Source organism: Penicillium antarcticum, assembly GCF_028974205.1.
Source record: "Penicillium antarcticum strain IBT 31339 chromosome Unknown utg000006l_segment0_segment0, whole genome shotgun sequence".
NCBI lineage: Eukaryota > Fungi > Ascomycota > Eurotiomycetes > Eurotiales > Aspergillaceae > Penicillium > Penicillium antarcticum.
In genome coordinates this window covers 1,740,493-1,761,959 of record NW_026695304.1, presented here as the reverse complement: position 1 = coordinate 1,761,959, position 21,467 = coordinate 1,740,493, and the positions used below count along the sequence as shown (strand labels likewise).

At 50.8% G+C, this 21,467-nt stretch overlaps 9 protein-coding genes across 9 annotated transcripts; 4 read left to right on the top strand and 5 right to left on the bottom strand.

Moving 5' to 3' along the window:
* Positions 1 to 214: 214 nt before the first annotated feature.
* On the bottom strand, positions 215 to 2,503 carry N7508_006742 (DNA-directed DNA polymerase IV; the record flags this gene model as incomplete). Its single annotated transcript, XM_058464808.1, has 4 exons — positions 215 to 1,384; positions 1,438 to 1,839; positions 1,887 to 2,064; positions 2,121 to 2,503. 4 exons carry the CDS (start codon positions 2,501 to 2,503, stop codon positions 215 to 217), a joined length of 2,133 nt encoding a protein of 710 aa, XP_058318661.1.
* Positions 2,504 to 3,100: 597 nt separating this feature from the next.
* N7508_006741 (mitochondrial ATPase complex subunit ATP10) lies at positions 3,101 to 4,245 on the top strand (the record flags this gene model as incomplete). Its single annotated transcript, XM_058464807.1, has 2 exons — positions 3,101 to 3,531; positions 3,612 to 4,245. The coding sequence occupies 2 exons, from the start codon at positions 3,101 to 3,103 to the stop codon at positions 4,243 to 4,245; spliced, it is 1,065 nt and encodes a 354-aa protein (XP_058318660.1).
* A 289-nt stretch (positions 4,246 to 4,534) lies between these two features.
* On the bottom strand, positions 4,535 to 5,341 carry N7508_006740 (putative vesicle transport v-SNARE protein Gos1; the record flags this gene model as incomplete). Its single annotated transcript, XM_058464806.1, has 3 exons — positions 4,535 to 5,038; positions 5,109 to 5,222; positions 5,276 to 5,341. 3 exons carry the CDS (start codon positions 5,339 to 5,341, stop codon positions 4,535 to 4,537), a joined length of 684 nt encoding a protein of 227 aa, XP_058318659.1.
* Positions 5,342 to 5,676: 335 nt separating this feature from the next.
* On the top strand, positions 5,677 to 6,466 carry N7508_006739 (60S ribosomal protein uL29; the record flags this gene model as incomplete). The annotated part of the gene is made up of 4 exons (XM_058464805.1): positions 5,677 to 5,679; positions 5,739 to 5,878; positions 6,098 to 6,323; positions 6,461 to 6,466. 4 exons carry the CDS (start codon positions 5,677 to 5,679, stop codon positions 6,464 to 6,466), a joined length of 375 nt encoding a protein of 124 aa, XP_058318658.1.
* A 545-nt stretch (positions 6,467 to 7,011) lies between these two features.
* Positions 7,012 to 10,303, bottom strand: N7508_006738 (mediator of RNA polymerase II transcription subunit 16; the record flags this gene model as incomplete). Its single annotated transcript, XM_058464804.1, has 8 exons — positions 7,012 to 7,775; positions 7,834 to 8,295; positions 8,352 to 8,462; positions 8,513 to 8,903; positions 8,954 to 9,414; positions 9,465 to 9,708; positions 9,766 to 10,111; positions 10,161 to 10,303. The coding sequence occupies 8 exons, from the start codon at positions 10,301 to 10,303 to the stop codon at positions 7,012 to 7,014; spliced, it is 2,922 nt and encodes a 973-aa protein (XP_058318657.1).
* Positions 10,304 to 11,199: 896 nt separating this feature from the next.
* Positions 11,200 to 12,982, top strand: N7508_006737 (putative SIR2 family histone deacetylase (Hst4); the record flags this gene model as incomplete). Its single annotated transcript, XM_058464803.1, has 2 exons — positions 11,200 to 11,521; positions 11,574 to 12,982. 2 exons carry the CDS (start codon positions 11,200 to 11,202, stop codon positions 12,980 to 12,982), a joined length of 1,731 nt encoding a protein of 576 aa, XP_058318656.1.
* Positions 12,983 to 13,828: 846 nt separating this feature from the next.
* Positions 13,829 to 14,979, bottom strand: cbfA (uncharacterized protein; the record flags this gene model as incomplete). Its single annotated transcript, XM_058464802.1, has 3 exons — positions 13,829 to 14,393; positions 14,585 to 14,718; positions 14,830 to 14,979. 3 exons carry the CDS (start codon positions 14,977 to 14,979, stop codon positions 13,829 to 13,831), a joined length of 849 nt encoding a protein of 282 aa, XP_058318655.1.
* A 437-nt stretch (positions 14,980 to 15,416) lies between these two features.
* On the bottom strand, positions 15,417 to 17,142 carry N7508_006735 (GNL3/Grn1 family GTP-binding protein; the record flags this gene model as incomplete). The annotated part of the gene is made up of 3 exons (XM_058464801.1): positions 15,417 to 16,916; positions 16,975 to 17,069; positions 17,130 to 17,142. 3 exons carry the CDS (start codon positions 17,140 to 17,142, stop codon positions 15,417 to 15,419), a joined length of 1,608 nt encoding a protein of 535 aa, XP_058318654.1.
* A 371-nt stretch (positions 17,143 to 17,513) lies between these two features.
* On the top strand, positions 17,514 to 18,440 carry N7508_006734 (HAD family hydrolase; the record flags this gene model as incomplete). Its single annotated transcript, XM_058464800.1, has 4 exons — positions 17,514 to 17,613; positions 17,681 to 17,702; positions 17,766 to 17,875; positions 17,959 to 18,440. 4 exons carry the CDS (start codon positions 17,514 to 17,516, stop codon positions 18,438 to 18,440), a joined length of 714 nt encoding a protein of 237 aa, XP_058318653.1.
* Positions 18,441 to 21,467: the final 3,027 nt, after the last annotated feature.

Genomic DNA, 21,467 nt, shown 5'->3' with positions numbered 1-21,467 from the left:
AGGTTGGACCTGACTGAAATCTCTGATGTTATCGTCATCGGTGCAAAGATATATCTCATCATCGCTCACTGGGTGGCGATCTACTATAAGCCAACTGATTCACGAACAAGAACAATACCAGCCACTGGAATATAGTGGCCATGTTGATGTTAAGCAAATAAGCTACTACATAATAATAACTATTCGCCTATCCCATCACCAGCTGCCGGCAAGCTCAACAGATCCGGTGCTCGGGAGGCCGCCAGGGTACCCCCAGTACAGCAAAGATTCGTCGCTCATTTCGACCCTCCACCAATCGACCCGCGTTGAGCTTGACCTGCTGTGTTCTAAGAACATTAGCAAATAATCCTTTTTGATTTAGACACATCCCCTTCTTCCGTGCCAATAATCTCATGCTCCGATTAAAAATGTCATTGCCAGTGAAATATAGCAAGGCCGCCCCAATCTCGGCATCAGGGACGAATAGTAGATCGATACGACGCCACAGATTGGTGCCAGGTATCGTCGATGCACCATGCCATTTTGACCCATCTTGATGCGACGACAGGGCAAGGCTAGCTTGCAGAAACCCACAGCGGAACAACTTTGGGACCACAAGCCCAAGCATGGTGGTGCGGATCTGATCCAAAGTGGCACCAGGCTTTGTTATCAGGCAGTCTATGTCCCCGCAGGTTGTTGCCCCGCGGCGGTAAGAGCCTGAGATGATGACCCGCATATCCCTGTCTTCGATTTGCACCGCCTTTCGCACAATCGCGCCATGGGCTTCTACCTCCTTTCGAGGGATGCGCTGGGCAAAGTCGCTGTATCTCTCTACCCCAATGCGTTGTTGCTTGCTCAAAGGGGCCCTTTCGAGCAAATCATATAAAGACTTATAACCCTGCGCCACCCATTTGGACGCCTGGGTGAGACCGGCACCATAGACGCCGAGGAATTCTTGGATAAGTCGGTCTTCAGGAGTATCATTTGTATTTTCCAAACGACGAAGACGGTTGGTCAAGACGATTTCTTCGATTTTGTCGGCAAGTCGCTCTCCAATTCCAGGGAGAGCCCGCGCCTGGGCTCGCGTGGAAATCTTCGTTGGCTGCGTTCGCAACGCAATGATTGCCTTGCGGTAACCTAGACTCCGCCAATGGTCTGCGGTTTGGGTATAGTAGTCCAGCATTTGTCGAAGAACTTCAATGGTCCGGCTATTCGGGTTGTCGAGCTTCTCGTCTGGATTATACTTCTGCATGCAAGAGAAGCCCTTCGTCCAGTTCGATGTACCCTTTTCCTGGGGCTCTTTTGATGGCCGTGGTTCACAGTCTGACTCTGAGCCATTTGGGGTTTCCTCATTGGATGGAGTGGCAGTATGGTCATCGTCCAACGACTCTAGAGGGTCCAAGGGCTAGGAATAAAGATTAGTTGCTTGACCCCCGGTAGACGGATGACATGACCTACCAGATGACTTATTGCCCTTGCCTCATCGATAATCTCATCCAAAGCATCACGCTCCCGAATGATCCTGCCGTCCACTTCGCCAGCGGGTTCTTCGGCTGGCTCAGTGGTAGCTGCTTGTATATCTTTTTCGACCGAAAGCTGAGACGATTCCGGACACAGGGTTTGTTCCCGCCGCGAGGGCTTCAGCGGTAAATCGTTCACCGAGGTTGGCTCCGTTAGAACAGGTGGCTGCTCTTGTTTTTCCTCCTCCTCCTCCTCCTCCTCCTCCTCCTCCTTCTTCTTCTTATCTGTGTTGGGGTTAGGGACTCCCTGGACCCTGAAACGAAGCTGTAAAGGATTTAAAACCGATCGAAACTGGATACAGTCGGAAGGGTAGGATTCATTGACGAGAATGACTGTCGTCTGCGAACTAGTCAGTGCTGAAACCAGAGTTTGACAAGTGAACTGACTGGTAAAGCCTCTAGCTTGATGGAACTGAGAAGGTCATTGAGAAGCAAGTCTTTCTCGACGATCACATGGGTGACAGTCTTAGCCCACACTCGACTCCATTGAGCTCCGTATTCTTGGGATCGTTGGATACGTAGCCGTCGAAGCGGGGAGATATCGTTATTCGGAAAAAAAACTAGACTCGATAGGTTAGTGAAAGTCAATTAAGTGAAAGCCATGAAGTACTCACAAAAGACTAAGTCTTTGAAGATTTTCTGATCTTCAGGTACAACCTTCGCGCTGTTGATTCTCTTCTTCTTCTGGGGGGACCCCCACTCTTGGTAGCAGGCATATTTCCAGTCGTCTGATGCCGGATCAAAGGAGCAGGATTCGAGTCATTTGACAATCTGTTCGGATTATACCGATGATTGTCTGAAGAAGGTTGAGGATCTGAACTCGCTCGAAGAAGTGAGATTCGTTCTGCAACTGAAGCAGGCACGACCGGAGCTGGTGCCTTATATTTTGAGTATAAAAGACACTCCCATTTGTCGTATTCCTCGTCTTGGTTATCAAGGTTATCCTGTTCATCCAGTCGCTCCAGCGACACAAAGAAGCTCTCCTTGCTGTGAGTGCCCGCCATTTTAGTCCGGAGTCCAATCGAGAGTCGACAGATTAGACCAAATAGACTTCATGATAGGATCACAGTGACACAAGTCTTCAGGCAGACAAGGTTGTCAGTGGTTGCAAGTGGACGCGATTGACTTGCGCGAAAGCGGCGCCAGGTCACGGGATCAGTTGCTATCTCAACCTTTCATCATCGACTGCGAGGCGTCTCTGCTGCCTGATTTTGAGGTTTTTGGCGCCGAGGGGACTTTGGGTCTCGGATGTTGCTGTGGTCACGGTAGCGATCTCGTAGACCCATGGTTGTGCGCTAATGTCTCCAGAAGTATAGAATCAGCTGCCATAAGCAACATATCTCAACATATAGAAAGAGCGAGGACTTAGCGCTCTCATAGTATGTTTCCAATATCTGGGGGGTTCCATTCTCCTCGTGTTCATTCAATTTAAATGCAAATGCACGTAGAACTGCACGCTTGCATGGCGGCCATCCCCAAAGGGGTAACATTGACTCACGTGACCATGGGTTTCTGAGACGGAGATATTGTTGCGAGAAAGCTGGAGAACCCAACATCTTTACAGCTCAGCGTTCTCGACACATTGGCCTGGCCCAATCAAGATGTGGAGATCTGCCCTCCCCACGACCCTGGTTGCCGACCTCCCACTCCTCCAGACCAGCCGCTGTCTAAGCTGCCAATTCCGCAACCCAGCGAGACTCGCCCAGCTCCGAGTCAGACCCTTCTTCCCGCGCCACTATGCTACTTCCGAGGATCCTAGCAAGACATTTTCTCCAGTGAAGCGGAATACGAAGACCGAGACTCAATCTCTCGCGAGGCAACGCCTGACCAGCTCCATCGAATTCCAACAGAACCAAAAGGATGGCCCTCAACCCGGCGACGCAGACTTCGCTCCCCCCAGACTAGACCGACCCATTGGAAGTCCGCTGCCACCCTTAGAGGGACAGAACACAGGAATCGACACGCGCTCTATGTCCCAGCGGCGCGACGACTTCACCAACTATGACCGACACATCAAGCGGCGCAAAGAATTGTACTGACCCAACCTATCTTTCCCCAACTGGCAGTCAATAGATGGAACAAGAACGCAATGCTAACAGTAGCCACTTACAGGACAAAGCAAGTCGCCAAACCCTACTTCCGCGAATGGTCCAACCTCCGCCACCACGAAGGCAAGACCTTTATCTCAAACCCCCGACTCTTCAAAGCCGACAGATCCCTCTACTTCCCCAACATGCACGGCATAACCCTCGCAACCCCAAAAGATGCCCAGAACACAACAACCCAGTTGCGCGGCAGCATCTCCGTCATCAACCTGTTTTCCAGCGTCTGGGCCGAAGGCCAGGTTGCGACATTCACAGGCCCGCAGCAGAACCCAGGTCTTGTGGAGGCGCTATCTAGCGGCGGGAAACATGTTCAGAGAATTGATATCAACCTCGAGGAGAACCGCATGAAGGCGTGGTTGGTTAAGACATTTATGTGGCGTATGCGTCAGAAGTTGCCGAAGGAGCAGCATTCGCGGTATTTCTTGGTGCAGAAAGGCTTTGACCAGGCGCTTAAGGAGACTGTTGGTATGATGAACTCCAAGGTTGGGTATGTTTACCTTGTTGATGAGGAGTGTCGGATTCGCTGGGCGGGGAGTGGGCCGGCGGATGCGGAGGAGTTGGAGGGACTCAACGCTGGTTTGAGGAAACTGATTGAGGAGAAGAATGCCCTTTCTGAAATGCCCGGCTCGAAAAAGTATTAGGATGGGTCAGTCTGTGGTGAGTGTACCAGTACCGGATCGAGACTTGTATATGATGTGATTCCCCTCTCAGTTAAATTTGTACATACAATAGAGAATGTGTATAATAGAGAGCATAAAGAATAGCCGCCAGTTGACGTGCAAGAATTATCATCGTATCCCCCATCAAGAGGGACACAGAAATGCCCAAACCCGAACGCCTTGGTAACAAAAGTCCACTCGCTGGATAGCAGCAATCGACGCGAGAACAATAAGATGAGACAGCGTACCCTCAGAATAACAGTTCGACATATCACCGGAAGAACAGTAACATCAAGAAACAGAATCCGATAAAGCATCCAAGGATGATAGCATCCCGCCTCTTCTTGTTTCCAATCTTTCCAATGAGATAATTCATGCCGGGAACATTACTGGCAGCGCCGACAATACGCCGGTTGATGTTGGCAATGGTCTCACGCTGGACACCGAAGTTCTCGTTGATAGCATACGCCTGGCTCAACACTCCGTCCATCATGTTGTGGCTGTTCTCGACTCGCCCCCGCTCCTCGAGCATGTACTCGGCCTCGGCGGCGGCGGGGTTGGATGCGCGGTAGGAGTCAATGTCTGAGCGGACATTCGAGAGGAGATTTGCGCGATCGCGCGATTCGGCGATGGCGGAGGTTAGTCGTGCAAGCTCACGGCGGTGGTCTTGGAGTACTTCGCGATGGCGGGAGACGTTGTTCTGTTTCAGGGCGGAGGATGTGAGGGTGGCTTCTGAGTCAAGAAGTCGAGATAGTTGGGCGATGAGAGATTCACGCTGCGCGGAGGATAGTTAGCTGTTGCGGTTCTTTTTTTGGTAGGCTGGCTGCTCGCCGTTGTTGGCTTACTCTTTCGAGGAGGTCTTTCAATTGCGATTCGAGGCGCAGCTCTTCCTCGGTGGGTGTCTGTGGGGGCTTGGTGATAGATGCAAATTGTGAGTAGGTGTGGAAGAGGTTCTCAGTCTATTGATGGCATCAGTCACATTCTATAGCGAGGTTCCTGAATATGTTGGTACCTGAGTCTCGAGAGACCGGGCTTGTTGCCGGAGCTGTGTCCACCCAGAGCCAGTAGAAGACGTCATGACCGGTATGTAGGAGGTGGTTTAGAGGAGAGGAATTGACAGGGGGTCACAACTGTTTAGAATTAATCTCCAGACCGTGCAAGGGCCGAGGTGCTACACCTACGTAAGTTGGACGGGAATAATTGACTAACCGGATACAGTAAGCTGACACCTTACGCTCGGGGCAGGAAATCCAGGCACCACTATTCAGGCACCCAGGCATTAAGTGCCGCGCTCATCACGTGCCCGCTTAGTGTCGCAGAATTCGCTTAGCCCTAGTCCCACAACCAGTCGCAAATTGACCCTCGGACATCTTCAATTCTCAACGTCGACAACCCACACAAATCGCCGCCACTATGGTACGTGCTGCCAGGTAGAACCTCTGAATGCATGCTGATGAACCTCTCTTTTTTTACAGTCGTCCAAGGTCAAGGCCGGTCAGCTCTGGGGCAAGAACAAGGATGAGCTCGCCAAGCAGCTCGAGGAGTTGAAGCTGGAGCTCAACCAGCTCCGCGTTCAGAAGATCTCCAGCGGTGCTTCCACGAAGACTCAGAAGATGTGCGTATTCGACACCCCCGACTTTCCTTTTTGTGCGAATGGATTTGGAGATTTGCGGGATGGAAACAATCGAACCCCCCGATCGGGAAAACGAAACAAGAGGATTACACCAGCAAATCACCAATGGGATCAAGGAGGAAGAGACGGACACTACGATTGCAATGAACCGAGACGGGGTATATCAAGTCATCTGAAATCGATGCTGACTTTTTTTTTTAGCGGCGAGGTTCGCAAGTCGATCGCTCGTGTCCTCACCGTCATCAACGCCAACCAGCGCGCCCAGCTGCGTCTGTTCTACAAGAACAAGAAGTACCTTCCCCTCGACCTCCGCCCCAAGCTCACCCGTGAGATCCGTCGCCGTCTCACCAAGCACGAGGCTACCCGCACCACCGAGCGTCAGCAGAAGCGCGCCACTCACTTCCCCCAGCGGAAGTACGCTGTTAAGGTATGATCATCTCGATCAGTCCTTGTTATGAATTGGGAGAATAGTGATGGGATTTTATATCTTGTTCTGTCTGCCAATTTTTGCCAAGGTCTTTGCCACCATCCGAACCGAACACAATACTGACTAATATTCTGCAGGCTTAAACGCAGAACTTGTTCGGATATGGAGTTTTGTGGGAAGACGTTGCTGGCCTTGGACACAAGCAGGACGTGAACAGTGTGGACCCGAGAGCTTGTGGAGGGGTCGGTTTTCTCTTTTTTTTACATCCAAAAAATGGAATTTGATTATGTATCTAAATAGGATGCAAATCGACTCTTGACATGACATGACTTAGACATTTTTTGTTTCCCAAGGTTGGGTAAGGAACTTGTGGTCAATTAAGCCGTACTCAGGGATGTGTTCCTCTTCAGCCGTCAACATAGACATGTCGACGATGCCTATCGGATCAAGGATAAATATTGCTCTATGCATGTGCTGTCCATATAAAAACGCCAATCTAGTTGTCCACTTATACCCACACAACCCCATTCATCCCCAGTCCCTACTTTTGGTCCCTTTACATCTCAACCTTATATGGTCTCTTACTTGCAAGGTATATCGTACAAAATCGCTCTTCTTCTATCAACTGTTGAGAGGCATCACACCACAATAAATCCCAATACAAATCTCCCAAGCAAAAAAATCAACCCTAAGCCCCATGCCCATGTCCATGTCCATGTCCGCTTCCATTTCCACTCCCACTCCCACTTCCCCCAGCATCCCCAGAATCAACCTCAAGAATCCACATCCCCCCACAAAGACAAGACCTCAACAGTCCCAACTTAGCAGTCATCTTGAAAGAAAGCATAGACCTAGGCAAACTCGTATCCCCAGAAACCTCACAACACCGTGCACAGCGTCTCTTCTTAAGTGGCGCAACACGCCCATCAGAACCCAACAAAAGCGGCGGCCTAAGCGGACACTTCTTCAGAATATCAACATCCCGCTGTTTGCGATAAAGCGCGGTCCTCGAATCATTCCCAAAGCCTAACCAAGAATAGTCACCCAGGTAAATCGCCATCCGATTGATCTCCATTTTCAGCGCTGGTACAGTCTGCCGCAGTAGCGTTGCCACGGCTGATATTAGGACCGGGGGAATGCGTGCGTTGACGAGTAGTTCTTTCTCCGGGCCTGGTCTTTCGGCGTCACCGAAGCCTGCGCCTTGGTAGGCGTGTTTCACGGCGGAGTCGACTCCTGCGAGGAATTTCTCGTAGACGTCTATCCGTACCGGTGAGGTTTCGATTGTTTGACAGATTTCTGTAAAGTAGATTCTGCTGTCGCCGAAGAGGGAGGCTGGGTTTGCAGTTGCGAAGCCCGCGTGTACGCCTCGGAGGCCGCGGCAGATGAAGCGGAGGAAGGCTCTCGACATACTTGAAAGGAGGATGAGGAGGGGGAGAGAGGAGCTTGTTTTCACTAGTGTTGGTTAGACTTTCTGTTTGAGGGTTTAGGGAAAGAGGGTGGCTAGGCGTACATTTCTGGGTGAAGGCTTCTTGGTCGTTGAAGACACTTTCGAAGTCGTCCGCCATGTCGAAGATTTCATTTAGGAGCCAGTGGGAGAAATCCAGTGTCCATTTCGCGTTGCCCAATACCAAGCGTAGGACATCTTTTGTTATTAGCGATTGACTTTTGGGGTTGACATGGGGGTTGAGATGGGGGTCTGGCATACCTGGATCATGTGTCTCTGGCTGGACGCCTTTGTTATACTGGAAGAAATAAGCAAATAGGACCGAGGAATGTCGTAGTTGAAGAATCGCCCATGGCACGGAGGACGTAAGGTTGCGGCGCTTGAGTCTTCCTTTGTAGCCCAGTGCGGCCTGCAAACTCAGACAACGAGGGATGTACGGGTGGCTCATGAGCTTCTCCTGATCAGCGGTAAAGTTGCAATTGACCGGCAGTGCACGATACACCTCACTGATGAATGTAGTTTGAGCCTCTTCATGGTTGTCAGTGTAGTTCGTTAGTCTCATTATGTCAAGACCGTGGACTTACCCGGTGACAGCTGCCGGAGAGCTACCATAAGAACATCGTCTGTATTGCATTCACTTCCACAGCCTCGACAGAATGCCACTGTCAAAGCAGCAACGGCAGCGGAGAATTTGGCTGTACGTTTGGTCAGCTTTGTCGTTTTGATAGGTTTGGGATGCATATACTCTCATCATATAGTCCATCTGTTGATCCGAATGAATGCACCATCACTCTCAGTTGCATATTTCCGTCACTATCCAGCGTAACAGCAACGCAAGAGTTAGGCGAGAAAGCGAGGTGGAGACCTGAATATGTCAACTTGCGCAATCGAAAGCAGGATGGACCAATTCTCATACCTGATGGTTCTACTGGATACTGGAATCCCGCCTGGGCCAGACAGGTTACAGTGTTCGAGTCATCCATCCCACTAAATATGGTCATCGTCCTCGTATCATAGCATGTTATGGAACTGTCGTCGTGCGTGACGGCCAAGACAGTTCCATGCTCGATCAAGTCGACCGAGACAACGTATTTATCGCAATGGATATCATCCAGTCGGCGCAACTCCAATTTAGGCTGAGTACAAGTCAGACTTGGTACACAAACAGGAATCTATATAAACATACCTTCACTTGGGTATTGCTCTTCTTCGATGCCACCTCATCAAATTTGGGATGGAGTGTTTGCGGTGTAGATTCCAAATGCCACCTGAGCATTACAGTTGGCGGACCTTGCTGCTCTTGGTAGTCTGGGATGGCATGGAGAGGCTTGGAGAAGACCGCGAGAATCCACGGATTGGCAGTGGATCCCTGAGGACTGTCAGACTGCGCTGGCATGATTTCCAGCCGTGTCAATGAGTATACAGAGTTCATGAATGGGATAGACTGATCTGCATGCTCTGGGCCGCGGTTCACATTCAGTATATTTCCTGGCATATCCACCTTGCAATGGTTCAAGCGAAAACTGGGGACGGGTGGAGGCTGCTGTTTCCCTTGAGTGGGTTCCCACTGCGGTGGATTCCAGGCAATATGAACTCTGTACAAACACATCTTTTGGCATGCAGAGTAGGTGGCGAGGAGGATCCCCGCTGCATCGATGTTAGAACTGCGATATAAATCTCCGTGGGGGATAAGCTACCTTGCGTGGCGACCATGGAGGCATGTGTTAATAGCCTGTCCGAATATCCTGTGTTCTTCAACTCAGCAGGAAGCTCAGCCCATGTGCTATTGGGATTCTGATATATGAGCTTGATCTGGCCGGCTCTAGTCACACAGATCAAGGCGCCTTTGTTGGCTGGGTGGAAGGGCCCAATTGGGCGTCTGCGGAAAGGAGTGTAGGCCCATCTTCCATTCACCTTGGCTGCTTGGTGGAATGCGTGTATCTATATTGGGGTGTCAGAGTTTTGTTCCCTGGGAAAATTGGATGAAATGGGACATACAAAACGTTGGGAGTTCAACCACATCAGACCAACGACCTGGCTGTTATCATCGCCAGATTCAAAAGATGCTTGACGAAGAATTGAGAGGCTGTTCAAAGCAATAGAGATAGAATAGATGGATATGCGACCAGAGCAGTCCACAACGGCCAGCTCCGACCCGGTTTCATTCCATGATAAATGAGCCAATTGGTTCCCGTGGTGGGCCTCTATTGATGTCGTAAGAGGTGTTTCTTTGCCTAAGTTCCATTTGCCCTCCAAAGTACTGCACTGGAGATGGCGGATATTGACCCTGAGTCCATCCTGGGAGATCGACGCAATGCAACCCATCCGGGACCAGGCTATCTTGCTATCCGGTTGTTAGATACCCTCACATACCTCTGGAATGTTCAACTTACTGGCAGCATCCTAAAAGGCGCATCTCGTCCAGGCATTGCGCGAGTCCTTTGGTAGGAGAGGCGGCTGGCAAGCCCAATTCCAGGGAGTTGGACTCGCCAAAGAGATCGTCCACATTGATGCCCGCATCCATCATCAAGGGCATACTTTCTGGCAGACTATAATCAAGACGTTCCAATCAGGGGATCAATATAGTCTACCTAGCATAGCTCTATAGTGTTCCCCAGCGCATTGAATATCAAATAGGCTTTATTATTTGGCTGGGAGGCGGTCAGAGTCCAAAAGACAGCCTTTGTTCCCTTTGCAAGATACTTCACACTCAATGAAGCCACCAAGCACCAGATAGATCAGCCAGACTGCCAACGTTCTTTATAGATCTAAACTAAAGATACCGTCACGTCCTGACAGGAGTCAACCCGGCCTGCTGAGTCAGCACGTAGCCCTGCCAACGCGATCGGGCCAATCAGCTGACATCAGGTGACCCGCTATCAAGTCCAGCGAATCATCTCAACTTTGGCGGTTCAATATCGAAAGACAGCAAAACATTCTGATGCTGTGAGTGAAAAAACGACCTGGGCCCACAGGTTCGCATGTAAGCAATTGTCCATATCTGTTTGACTCTATCCCTCGAGTCCGCAGATCGCAATTCCTAGTTCCCCCGTCTCTACCACACAACCACATTCTTTCACGGGGAATCCAAGCTCGCTTCGGGTCAAAACAAACGTGTGAGGAGCGGGCCAGGTCTTTTTTTCCTCTGTCCGTTTCATTAAACGCTCCCCCTCCAACCCTGACCTCATCGTCCCCTTCTGCACACCTCTACTCCTACACACATCCCTCTCCTCTTCTTTTCTCCTTTTCCAAATATTTATGGTCGACTGCTCTACCCATGATTCATTCATTCGTCCTTTTCTCTGGTCTCTAACATAAGCTGGAGCTATCCATTCGGTCTTTCTCCCCGACTATTTCTCCTGGGGGAGTGACCACCTTGACGCTCCTTGTTACATGACCGCATCTCTCCTCACCAGATTCCTCAAATTCGTCATGGGCTACGACTTTGATACGCTTTCCGAATGTTCGGACTTGAGTTCTGTCCCCTCATCTCGGGCATCCTCACCAGAACCTGCGGAACGCTACCCGACCCCGTCCTCCCAAGCTGAATCTGGCGCTGAGGGTTCTGCACGCCAAGCCCGTCCCGCAAAGAGGAGACGAAACCCCCTACCGAAGGAACGGACCACCCAATATCTCGATCTATCTAAATGTCTCTACGAACAAAATGACCAGCACAACCTGCTCGTCCAAACTCTTCGCCACCAGAAGGATATTGTCGTCATCGCTGGTGCGGGCATTTCTACTGCCGCCGGTAGTAAGTTTCTGCTGATATTCTGCCACATGAGCTCCGGCTAATATATATATAGTCCCGGACTTCCGTTCCACTGATGGTCTGTTCAAATCTTTACAGAAGAAGCATAATTTGAAGGCTTCTGGCAAGCTCCTCTTCGATGCTGCTGTCTACCAAGATGACGCATTGACCCTACCGTTCCACGAAATGGTCCGGTCGCTGTCCCAGGAAGCTGCCAAGACCAAACCCACCGCCTTCCATGAGATGCTCGCTCGGCTAGGTACCGAGTCTCGTCTGAAACGACTGTACACCCAGAATATTGATGGCATTGAAACCTCTATGGGTCCCTTGGCCACCGAGGTCCCGCTCAACGTCAAGGGCCAATGGCCCGTGACGATCCAATTGCACGGCAGTATTGAGAAAATGGTTTGCCAGAAGTGTTGCTTCCTGTGTGACTTCAACGGCGACATGTTCACAGAAGCAGATCCGCCCGCTTGCACTAAATGCGAGGAGACCGACACGGTTCGCCTCATTGGGGGTTACCGGAGCCACGGAATAGGACGTATGCGCCCTCGCATCGTTCTCTACAACGAACACAACCCCGACGAAGAGGCTATTACATCAGTTATGAACTCAGATATAAAGTCCCGCCCTCGTGTTCTCGTCGTTGCTGGTACCAGCTTAAAGATTCCCGGAGTTCGTCGCCTCGTCAAGAGCATGTGTGCCATGATTCGGAGTCGCAAGGATGGCGTGACAATGTTTATTAATAACGAACCACCAAGTGGAAAGGAATTCGATGACTGCTTTGACTTGATCGTTCAGGGTTCCTGTGATGAAGTTGCACGCCAGGTGAACCTGAAGTCATGGACCTCAGATGATATTAGCGAGTGCGCATACGAATCCTCTCCAGAGCCAATCCCCCAACTCTCCAGTTCCCTACATGCACCCACTATGGAGTCCTTCGCAGTTGTCGTTACGCCGAAAAAGCGACCTCGGACCGACTCTGGTCTTATCACACCTTCATCCGATCAGGACGAGAAACCCGCGAAAAGAGCAGCCACAAAGGCCGCCAAGAAGGTCACAAACCCAGCCAGCAAGGGTCGCAGCATCACGGAACTTCTCAAATCGCAGAAGGCGGCTCCAGCAAAGGCTGTACCAAAGACTGCAGCGAGGAGTGCACCCAAGCCTGCGCCAAAGGTTGCCTCCAAAGCTGCTCCCAAACCCCGGAGCAAGGTCGCAGCCGCTGCTCCAAAGAAGGGAGCCAAGGCACCTGCCAAACCCAACGCTTCTATCACCTCGTTCACCCGAGTCACAAAGACTTCAATCAAGGCTGCCACAACCAATATCAAGACCGGCAAAGCAATGCGCCCCGTCCCCGCTGGTGCGCCAAAGAACAACGGTCCCATCACCAAAGTCACCAGACAATCCGGCAAAGCAGGCCAACTCGACACAGAGCCTCGTCCTCAGCCTGTGGTATCCTCCTAAATGTTCTCAACACTCTCATGATCTTTTGATTTTTAATCGACCGCATGTCATGACATGATGCATGGTATTGGAGTATCGGCTTGCTTTTTCTTCTCTTCTTTCTTGCCTTTTCGCCTTCTTGGGTTCCTTGGTCAATTTCTCTTCTTCGCTTTCAACACTTGGTATACCACTTTACCATTTCTTCGCCTTTTGTTTTCCCTTCTCCTTCTGTACTTTATTCTTACTTGCATCCCCTGCGTTTCCTCTCTGGGATGATATTTGCTGTTCTTTTTCGAAAGATACCATTGATAGACCAGGGCTTCTCTTGCATGGGCTGGTTTAGGCGTTTATTTGAGGCTGGCTTTTTCCCGGCATATGATGGGGTTTTTATTATTCTGTTACTATTCTATTCTTCTTCTCTTTTTTCACTTCTTCTTCTAAATTCTCTTTTACCTCGTGGATTTCATTCTGCTTGGGTGTTCTTGTGGATGTTTGGTTGGGACCCATGGCTTGGGATGTTATACCTCCTGGCATTGTATCATTTAATACAGTTCCTCGGTTTCCCTGGATATTGTTTGATGAATTGCTTGTTGTAGGGAGTTATAATGCTAGTATTTGGTCTAAATTATACACCTACCTATTAGTTTGAGTGAGAGGACTATGGCGTGTAGATATTGGTACTTGCTCCATATAAACATAGCATCTCCATAAACTCCCAGTATATAAAGCTCGCACATGAAACCCATTGATCATTATGTATATAGTACAGCAACAACATTTCTGCTTCTTTTCCCAACCCTTATAACCCATTTTTGCCGGACGAAGAATACAAACGCCATACAGAATAGCATTGCAACTTGAACGCAATTAACCAAGCCCAAGATTATCCCGCAACTGACTACCAGGCCCAGCCTCATCCTCGTCCGTCTCCTCAGCATCAGGATCAAAAGGCCCCCTCGGAGCCCCAGGCTCACGATCCAGATCCTCAACAAGCTCAAGATCATCCTCAGGTCTAGGGCGCGCCTCGCCCTCCCCTTCCTCCTCATCCTCCTCCTCATCTTCTTCCTCCTCTTCGTCTTCTTCTTCGACCTCATCCTCCTGCGTCTCATCTCCATCTGCATCTGCGCCTGCGCCTGCTGCAGGTGCAGCACCATCCTCCCCATCACGCTTCACCCTTTTAGCGGGGTTATCGGTCATCTCCACATCCCCATCTCCATCTCCACCGCCAGCAGCAATACCAGAAACATCACCCCCGGCATCAGGCGCAACGCCATTATCAGTCTTCTTGGGCTTGCGCTTGCCGGCTTTGATATCGGTATACGCTTCTAATTCCTGCTCGAGGCGGCCGCGGAAGGAATCGAGTTCTAGCTCTGAGAGGGCGTTGAAGACGTCTAATGGGGCGATTGTTCGTTTGAGGGTTGCGTCGTTGGCACTGTTTGTTGTTAGTTGCTGGATTCTTGTGCTGCAGAGTGTGTATTGAGGTATGTGGTGTATATGTCCTTCACTCTGAGTACTAGCATGGAGTATGTGATTGTGTCGAAGAGGAATCGCGTTCAACAAAGGAGATGGAACAGGGTTGGGTATGACGAGAGGGAAAGAAATTAAAGGAAAGGAAAGCCATACTTCGAAGACAAATACGAAACGAAGACCGTCGCCGCCTTTTGCATGGCTAGCACGGCATCTTTCTGGATAGTTGTATTCGGCGGGAGGACAGCCTTTGCGAGACGGATTGTCAATGAGCGTGGGAGTAGATAGTCCTAAAAAAAAGTAATAAATCGTGTTAGCCATACTATGCCATCACAAATGCCCCTGTCCATAGATATGCCACAGGATATGTATACTCCAGCTCCAGAAACGGCTTGGCTTACCTCAACGCTGACACCAGCCTCAGCCCGCGCCTTCAACTGCTGTTCCGTCGCAAAGACGGGTTTATCTGTTCGTTGTGCTGGCGATGACTGGAGGAGGGAGTCGTCTGGGTCGGCTGGGGTCACTGAGGAGGTTGATTTGCGTGGTGGCATTTTGGTGGTTTGGTGATCGCAAGGGATCGGGGATTGACGAGCTGTGTCCCTCCCTTATATTGACACTCAAATGGAGGAGCTATGAGGTTGTAGGTTTTCTGTTGGGTTTGGGGTTGGTGGGCTTTGATGTTCGGAGGTCACAAGGGGGCGCGCGAACGCGTTGGATTTCTCGGGATGCGCGAGTGTGGAGGCTTGGCGGGTTTATACTTCCGACTTCACTTACTCATATTGGTATATATCCGTTGATTCTACGAGGAAATTGATTTATTACGCTGATTGATATCTGGGATTCATTTCAATGGTATTTTTGCACCTAATATTTCAAGTCAAATCTAGGGAACGATGGAATGCCGACATAAACGCCCACTTTTTGGTATCCAGAAAGTATAATCAAATGAGATAATGACTTCGTAACACGAGCAAGGAGATTATAGCCCTTACTCGGCCATCTCATCATCCTCACCCTCGCCGTTGCCCCACAGGCCCTCGATCTTGAACTCCTTGGCCCACTCCGTGACGACCTGGGCAGTGTCCGCACCAGGCTCGGCAGCAGCAGCGGCCGGGGCGTCTGTGGAGGAGACGACGGAAAGAGCGGGTGCGTTAGCCCAGCCCTGAATGCGACCATCTCTCCAGTCGTTGATGACGGTCATGGCGGCGCTCTCGATGTTGGGGACACCGCCCTTTCCAAGACGGCCGCGCTTGCGGGCAACCTGGACTAGGAAGTCGGTGGTCTTGTCGCCGCCGCTAGGGAAGAGGGCGTTGATGCCGTACAGGTCGAGCATCTTTTGGATGAGGTTCTCTGAGCTGGATAGACGCTTCATCAGGAGGTTGACTGCGGGAATGGGGTCCTCAATCTGCTTGGGAGGAATGGCGTTGAGGAGGATAAGGCGAGCCTGCTCTTCAACCTTCTTGCTCTTCTTGTTGGTCTTGTCGCTGGCAGTGGGGAAGACGATTCCGGGGGAGTCGATCAGCTTCAGCTTGTTGTCCAGCTTGACCTCACGGAGGTTGGTGGTGACACCGGCCTCAGCGCCGGTAGGGCAAGCATTGCTTGAGCCCTTGTTCAGGCGTGCGGTGAGGGCGTTGATCACGGAGGACTTTCCGACGTTGGGGTATCCAATGACACCGACGGAGATGGAGCGCTTCAGCTGCTTGCTACCGGCGTATGACTTAAGAGCGCGGAAGAGAGTATCAGAGGTGCCCTTGACGGTCAACTGCTTGTGGTCGAAGCTGTGTGCGGTGCCAGAGCCACTGGTGGCCTTGAGAGGGAGAGTGGGGAAGTAACGGCGCAGGTGGATCAACCAGGCCTTGAGAACTGGGGGAGGGACCAGGTCGATCTTGTTCAAGATGAGGATCAAACGCTTGGAGCCACCGTCAGCGGCCATGATCTCGCGCTCAATGTCCTTGGAGCGAGTTCCCTCCGGGTCACGGGCATCAAGCACGTACAGCACCACATCAGCGTTGTCAGTAACCTGCTTGAAGACCTTGTCGAATTGACGCCGTGAGCTCTCCTTGGAGAATGACTTTGCTGTGATCAGAGGAGGGGCATCGTCGATCACGGCACCGCCCTCCTCATCATCTTCATCCATCTCATCGTCGTCATCGTCATCCTCATCCATATCCTCATCGTCGCTCTCGTTGTCATCATATTCCTGGGCGCGAGCCCGTGCTGAGGCGAGAAGGGCAGCCATGGGGTTTGAGTCGTTGCCATCGCCTTCCATATCCTCATCCAGCATATCGTCCTCATTGATTTCAACACCGTGGTTGTCCTGTACCGGGAGGCCTTCAGCCTTGCGGGCGCGAGCCTCTTCACGGATGCGCTGTTGTTCCTCTGCCTTCATGCGCTTCCGCTCTTCCATCTCATGAAGGAGCTTGTCCTTGTGGGGGAAGAGATTAGGAATGCCGGGGTCCTTCTTGATCTTAGACCGCCATTCTGGGTTCTGCAAAGAGGAGTCAGATGTTGTCAATTAAACAGGATGAGAAATCATGTTAAATTACCTTCTTTGCGAGCTTTCTCTGCTTCTTCGCCTTGGCAACTGAGGCCTTTTCAATCTTGTGCCTGAGGCGGACGGGTGTCCGCTTGGAATGCTTGCCTGTAGACCGTTAATATTGGTTCAAAACTTCATAAGCATATAGCAATAAGTATGTCTCACCGAGCTTGACCATTTTGAATGCACGTCTTTGTATATCGCAAAAAGGTGCACAGCAAACCCTCAAAGTCCGTCTGCTACGGGGAATAGAAAAAGTTGAGCGCCAAGATTTCCACAGCCGATAAGCGGATTATGTGTTGGGCCGATCTCCGTGATTGATGACTCAGCTGCGGGCCCATTACCAGATTGGGTAAGAAGCCGGAGTCAGCGAACGAACGTACGACACTTCCAAGGTTGCCAATTAACTGGCCTTGACATATCAGTGGCGAGATCGTTGACAGGTTTAAAACACCCTCAAAGCAACTTCTGGGAGCAGACAATTCTCTCTCTTCATTCCATCTCATTCATCTTGCATATCTACACTCCCCGCATCACCCCTCCCCCACCATGTCATCCTCAAGAGGATCTTTCTCTGCGCCTGCGCAGGTCCAAGAGTTCGATGGCGTTCTTTCTGACTTTGACGGCACGATTATCGATTCCACAGACGGTATGCAAGCCCAATTCCAATCCCTCCGAAGCAATCGAAGCGAATGCTGACTATCCGTTCTAAACAGCAATTGTGAAACATTGGCACGAGTTAGTGACAAACAATCCTAAACATACTTTAAAATCGCCCTTTAACCCTTTTTTTTTTTTCAGAATCGGCACCGAGCTGGGCGTCGACCCCAAGACTATCCTGGCAACCTCCCATGGCCGCCGCAGCATTGACACAATGGCACTTTACGACCAGACTAAGGCCAACTGGGATTGTGAGTTACACCGACACCTACCACTACCTCAAATATACACCTACATCCACATCTCCACTCCGCATCTAACTAACACCTCCCAGACGTAAATTACATCGAAGGCCAAATCCCCAAAAAATACGGCTCCGACGCCGTTGAAATCCCCGGCGGCCGCGACCTCCTCACAGCCCTGGAAGACAACAAGGCACGCTGGGGCGTCGTCACATCCGGCACACGCGCCCTGATCGACGGCTGGCTCGAAGTCCTCGGCCTCACACATCCAGAGATGCTAGTAGTGGCCGAAGACGTGCCACTGGGCAAGCCAGACCCGCGCTGTTACCTCCTCGGCGCAAAGAAGCTCGGACTGGAAGAGTCCAAGTCGATTGTCGTACTTGAGGATGCACCCTCAGGTATCAAGGCTGGCAAGGCTGCTGGGTACAAGGTTATTGCGCTCAGCACTACGCACTCGCTGGAGAAGTTGCAGGAGGCTGGTGCGGACTGGATTGTGCAGGATCTGAGGAGCTTGCGTGTTGTTTCTGTTGAGGGAGGCAAGGTCAAGCTTGAGATTCGGGATGCGTTGCAATAGGTTTGGGATTGGGCTTTGCTTTGACCTCTAGTTTTTGAGGTTGAGGATTGTGGTTGGCGTGGGCTGCATCTGCATGGGGACAGGGGTTGTGCAGGCTGCATCTCAACGGGTTCTTCGGATCGGAGTTGGGTTACACGGCATTGATAGAACAGGACTTTGATCTAGATAAACGTGCACTACATACTTGGCTGTTACTGGCTGTATTTTTCTCTTTCTCGGATGTGATGATCATACTTTTGTGCATAACGTCACATGTACATGTACTCGAATTTGGTTGACATCTCGTTTCCAAGAAGCAGACTAAACATCCAGACCGAGCAGGAGCATGAGCATGACCCCTCTCGTTCGTATTGCGCATCCAAAACCGGGATGCCTTAGCTCCGTCCCCAACTTACATACGTACATGCGTAGATTGTGGTGGCGAGGAAAACACCACGAAACCAGTATAAGCCCAGCTCCAAAGCCCGAAGTCTGCATAGTCTCGGGGAATGATATTCACCATCAGCACGCCGATTGGATCGGGACTCTTCTAGACAGGGCTGGATGGTTCCCGGCTCCGGCTCTCAGTCGCCGGGCCCTGAAACAGGATACAAGTTGACAAAGTAGACAAAGCTTGCTGGTGGCGTACCTGGGTTTTATATGGTTGGTTATAAGGACAAGTAAGGTGCAACCAGGTACAGGACAGGACAGGACAGGACATGTACATATACATATACATAACTGCAGGACGGGACAAGACGGGTCGGAACGTACACGGCATACAGTATAAGAAGAGTATACGCAGAGTATCTGGCATATGGTAGCCATGTGCAGGTTCATTTCCTCAGGAGATCCCCGGATCTTAGAAGGCAGACAGCAATCACTAGGCAAGAAGTAGCAAGCAACATGAGCATGATCAAGCAGCATGAGCAAGTAAGAGCAAACCGGCGTCGCCATATGTACAGTACAGGGCATAAGTCATAGTGTGCAGTAGTCTACAAAGCAAACTGTACGATGACCAACTCCACGCAAGAAATGGCGAATGGGTAAACTGGCTACTAGGGGAGCTAATAGAAGGAGCTGGGGCTGGAGATACAGCTGGAGATACAGATGGGGATACAGCTCCATGTACTGTATGGCAGAGCTTGGTATGTTACAGGCTTACAGGCTTACAGCTCTGCACGGATCTTCCAGCTTCCAGCTTCCAGCTATTAAACAAAATGTGATTCGCAGTGAAGCTTGAGTGGGTGCATAAGTATGGCGTGGGTGGCGGGTCGGGACTCTGTTACATTGTGCATAAGGTATCTCCACGGTATCGAGGTTGCAGTACGGTATATAATATTCTACAGAACAGAAGGCGGTGGACCTGGACGGTAAATGGTGCATGGTGCCACGTAAAGTAAATGGTAAAGTACAAGAACCAAATCCCACCCACAAGCATCCTTGCAGGGGACGGGCGGCCCAAAAGCCGGATTTGATCGGGGCCAGGGTCTGGTCTGGTTTACAGTGGGCACGGCTGGACTGCATGTAGGTGCACAATGCACTGTGCTGTAGGTGCACCTTGGGTTCTCCAGAACCAATCAGCCTAACAAGGCTGCGAACGACGGTTCATGCACGCTTGAGCCTTGGGTGGATCTTGAATTGGACTGTGCGACTCGAAAATTGTCGCCGTGATGAAATGGGTTGGGTAAGAGGTTGGGGGTAGGTTCGTTGGGTTTGAGATGGTATGTAGATGTACTGTAGATATGTAGTTGTGTGGGTGTAGATATATAGATACTTGGTACAGTTATAGTAACAGTGCAGATGAGACAAGACGACACCAAACGAAACCAAACCGAACCGAACGAAAGGAAACGCTCGAGCTCACGAGGATAAGTGTTTGTGCCGGTGTACATGTACAGTACCTTGTTCCCGACGTGCATCAACAGGATTTGACTATAATTGGTGGACCTGGTGTGACTTTCTGTCTTTGTGTTTCGCGGATCGAATTCATCTTTCCGGCAGGGGAAGAGGAAGGGAAGCTCGGGACGAAATCATTTCTGCTGTGTATAGTGCCCAATGGACGGGCAGCGGTGAACGACAGAGAGTGTGAGAGGGAGAGGTACAGTATGCAAGGGGTGGTGCTGCGCACGGGTCGTAGAGTGCAGAGAGGTCATGTCAAGCCAGGTTAAGTGAAGTTACATTGTCACAGTCACAGTTGACAGTTGTGTCTAATGGAACGGGTCTCGCGCACGAACTGCAAATGCGAACAGCTGGAGATGCGTGATGAACTAGACTGCAATCTCGTTACAAGGTTTTCCGAAAGCACTTCCGATCTGGGCTGCAGGAGAATCGAGATGCACCAGAACGGGGAGGTTCGAGGCTCGAGATTTGACAAATACAAGGGATAAACCTGGACACCGCCACTCAGGTGCGCCACAAGGGGGGGGGGAAGTTGATATGTCACAGAGCTTCATAGTACCAGTCTCCATAACCAGCTAGCCAGCCCGCTCAGCCACCGAAATGCTCCGAAACAGCACAGGCAACAGGGATGGAGATCCGATTTGTAAGTCGATCATGAGAGGATGTGCTGTCATGTCAATCAAACTAGTCCGAATGAGGCAGTGGTAACTATCGGGAGATTCTTTTCTTCTCCTTTTACCGGAGTCAGTCCCGCCATCCGTACAGAATTTGAGATTCCCAGCGCAACGGTTCACCTCAGATCCAATAGTCGAATGGGGTCAAGCGATCCGTGCGAGCTGCATGATCTACCCAGGGGCAGATCCCCTTAGATCTGTACATTGTCACTGTGTGAACAGAGTACAGTTCAGGTTATCGGGGTTTCTCGGTCAGGCGAATATCAAACTGGTCCACATCCCCGTTGCTCGGACCGTGATCTTTCTCCCATGAGACTCTATGAAATTATACAGTACAATATTCAGTAGGAGCCGGATAAGACGGAGCAGGGTCTTGGAACTACTGTATACGGAGTATGCCAAGCAGCATTGACGCTCTCTTCCGAAGGCTCGTTCTCGGAAAAGGGACGATCAATCCTGATAGGCGCCGTGC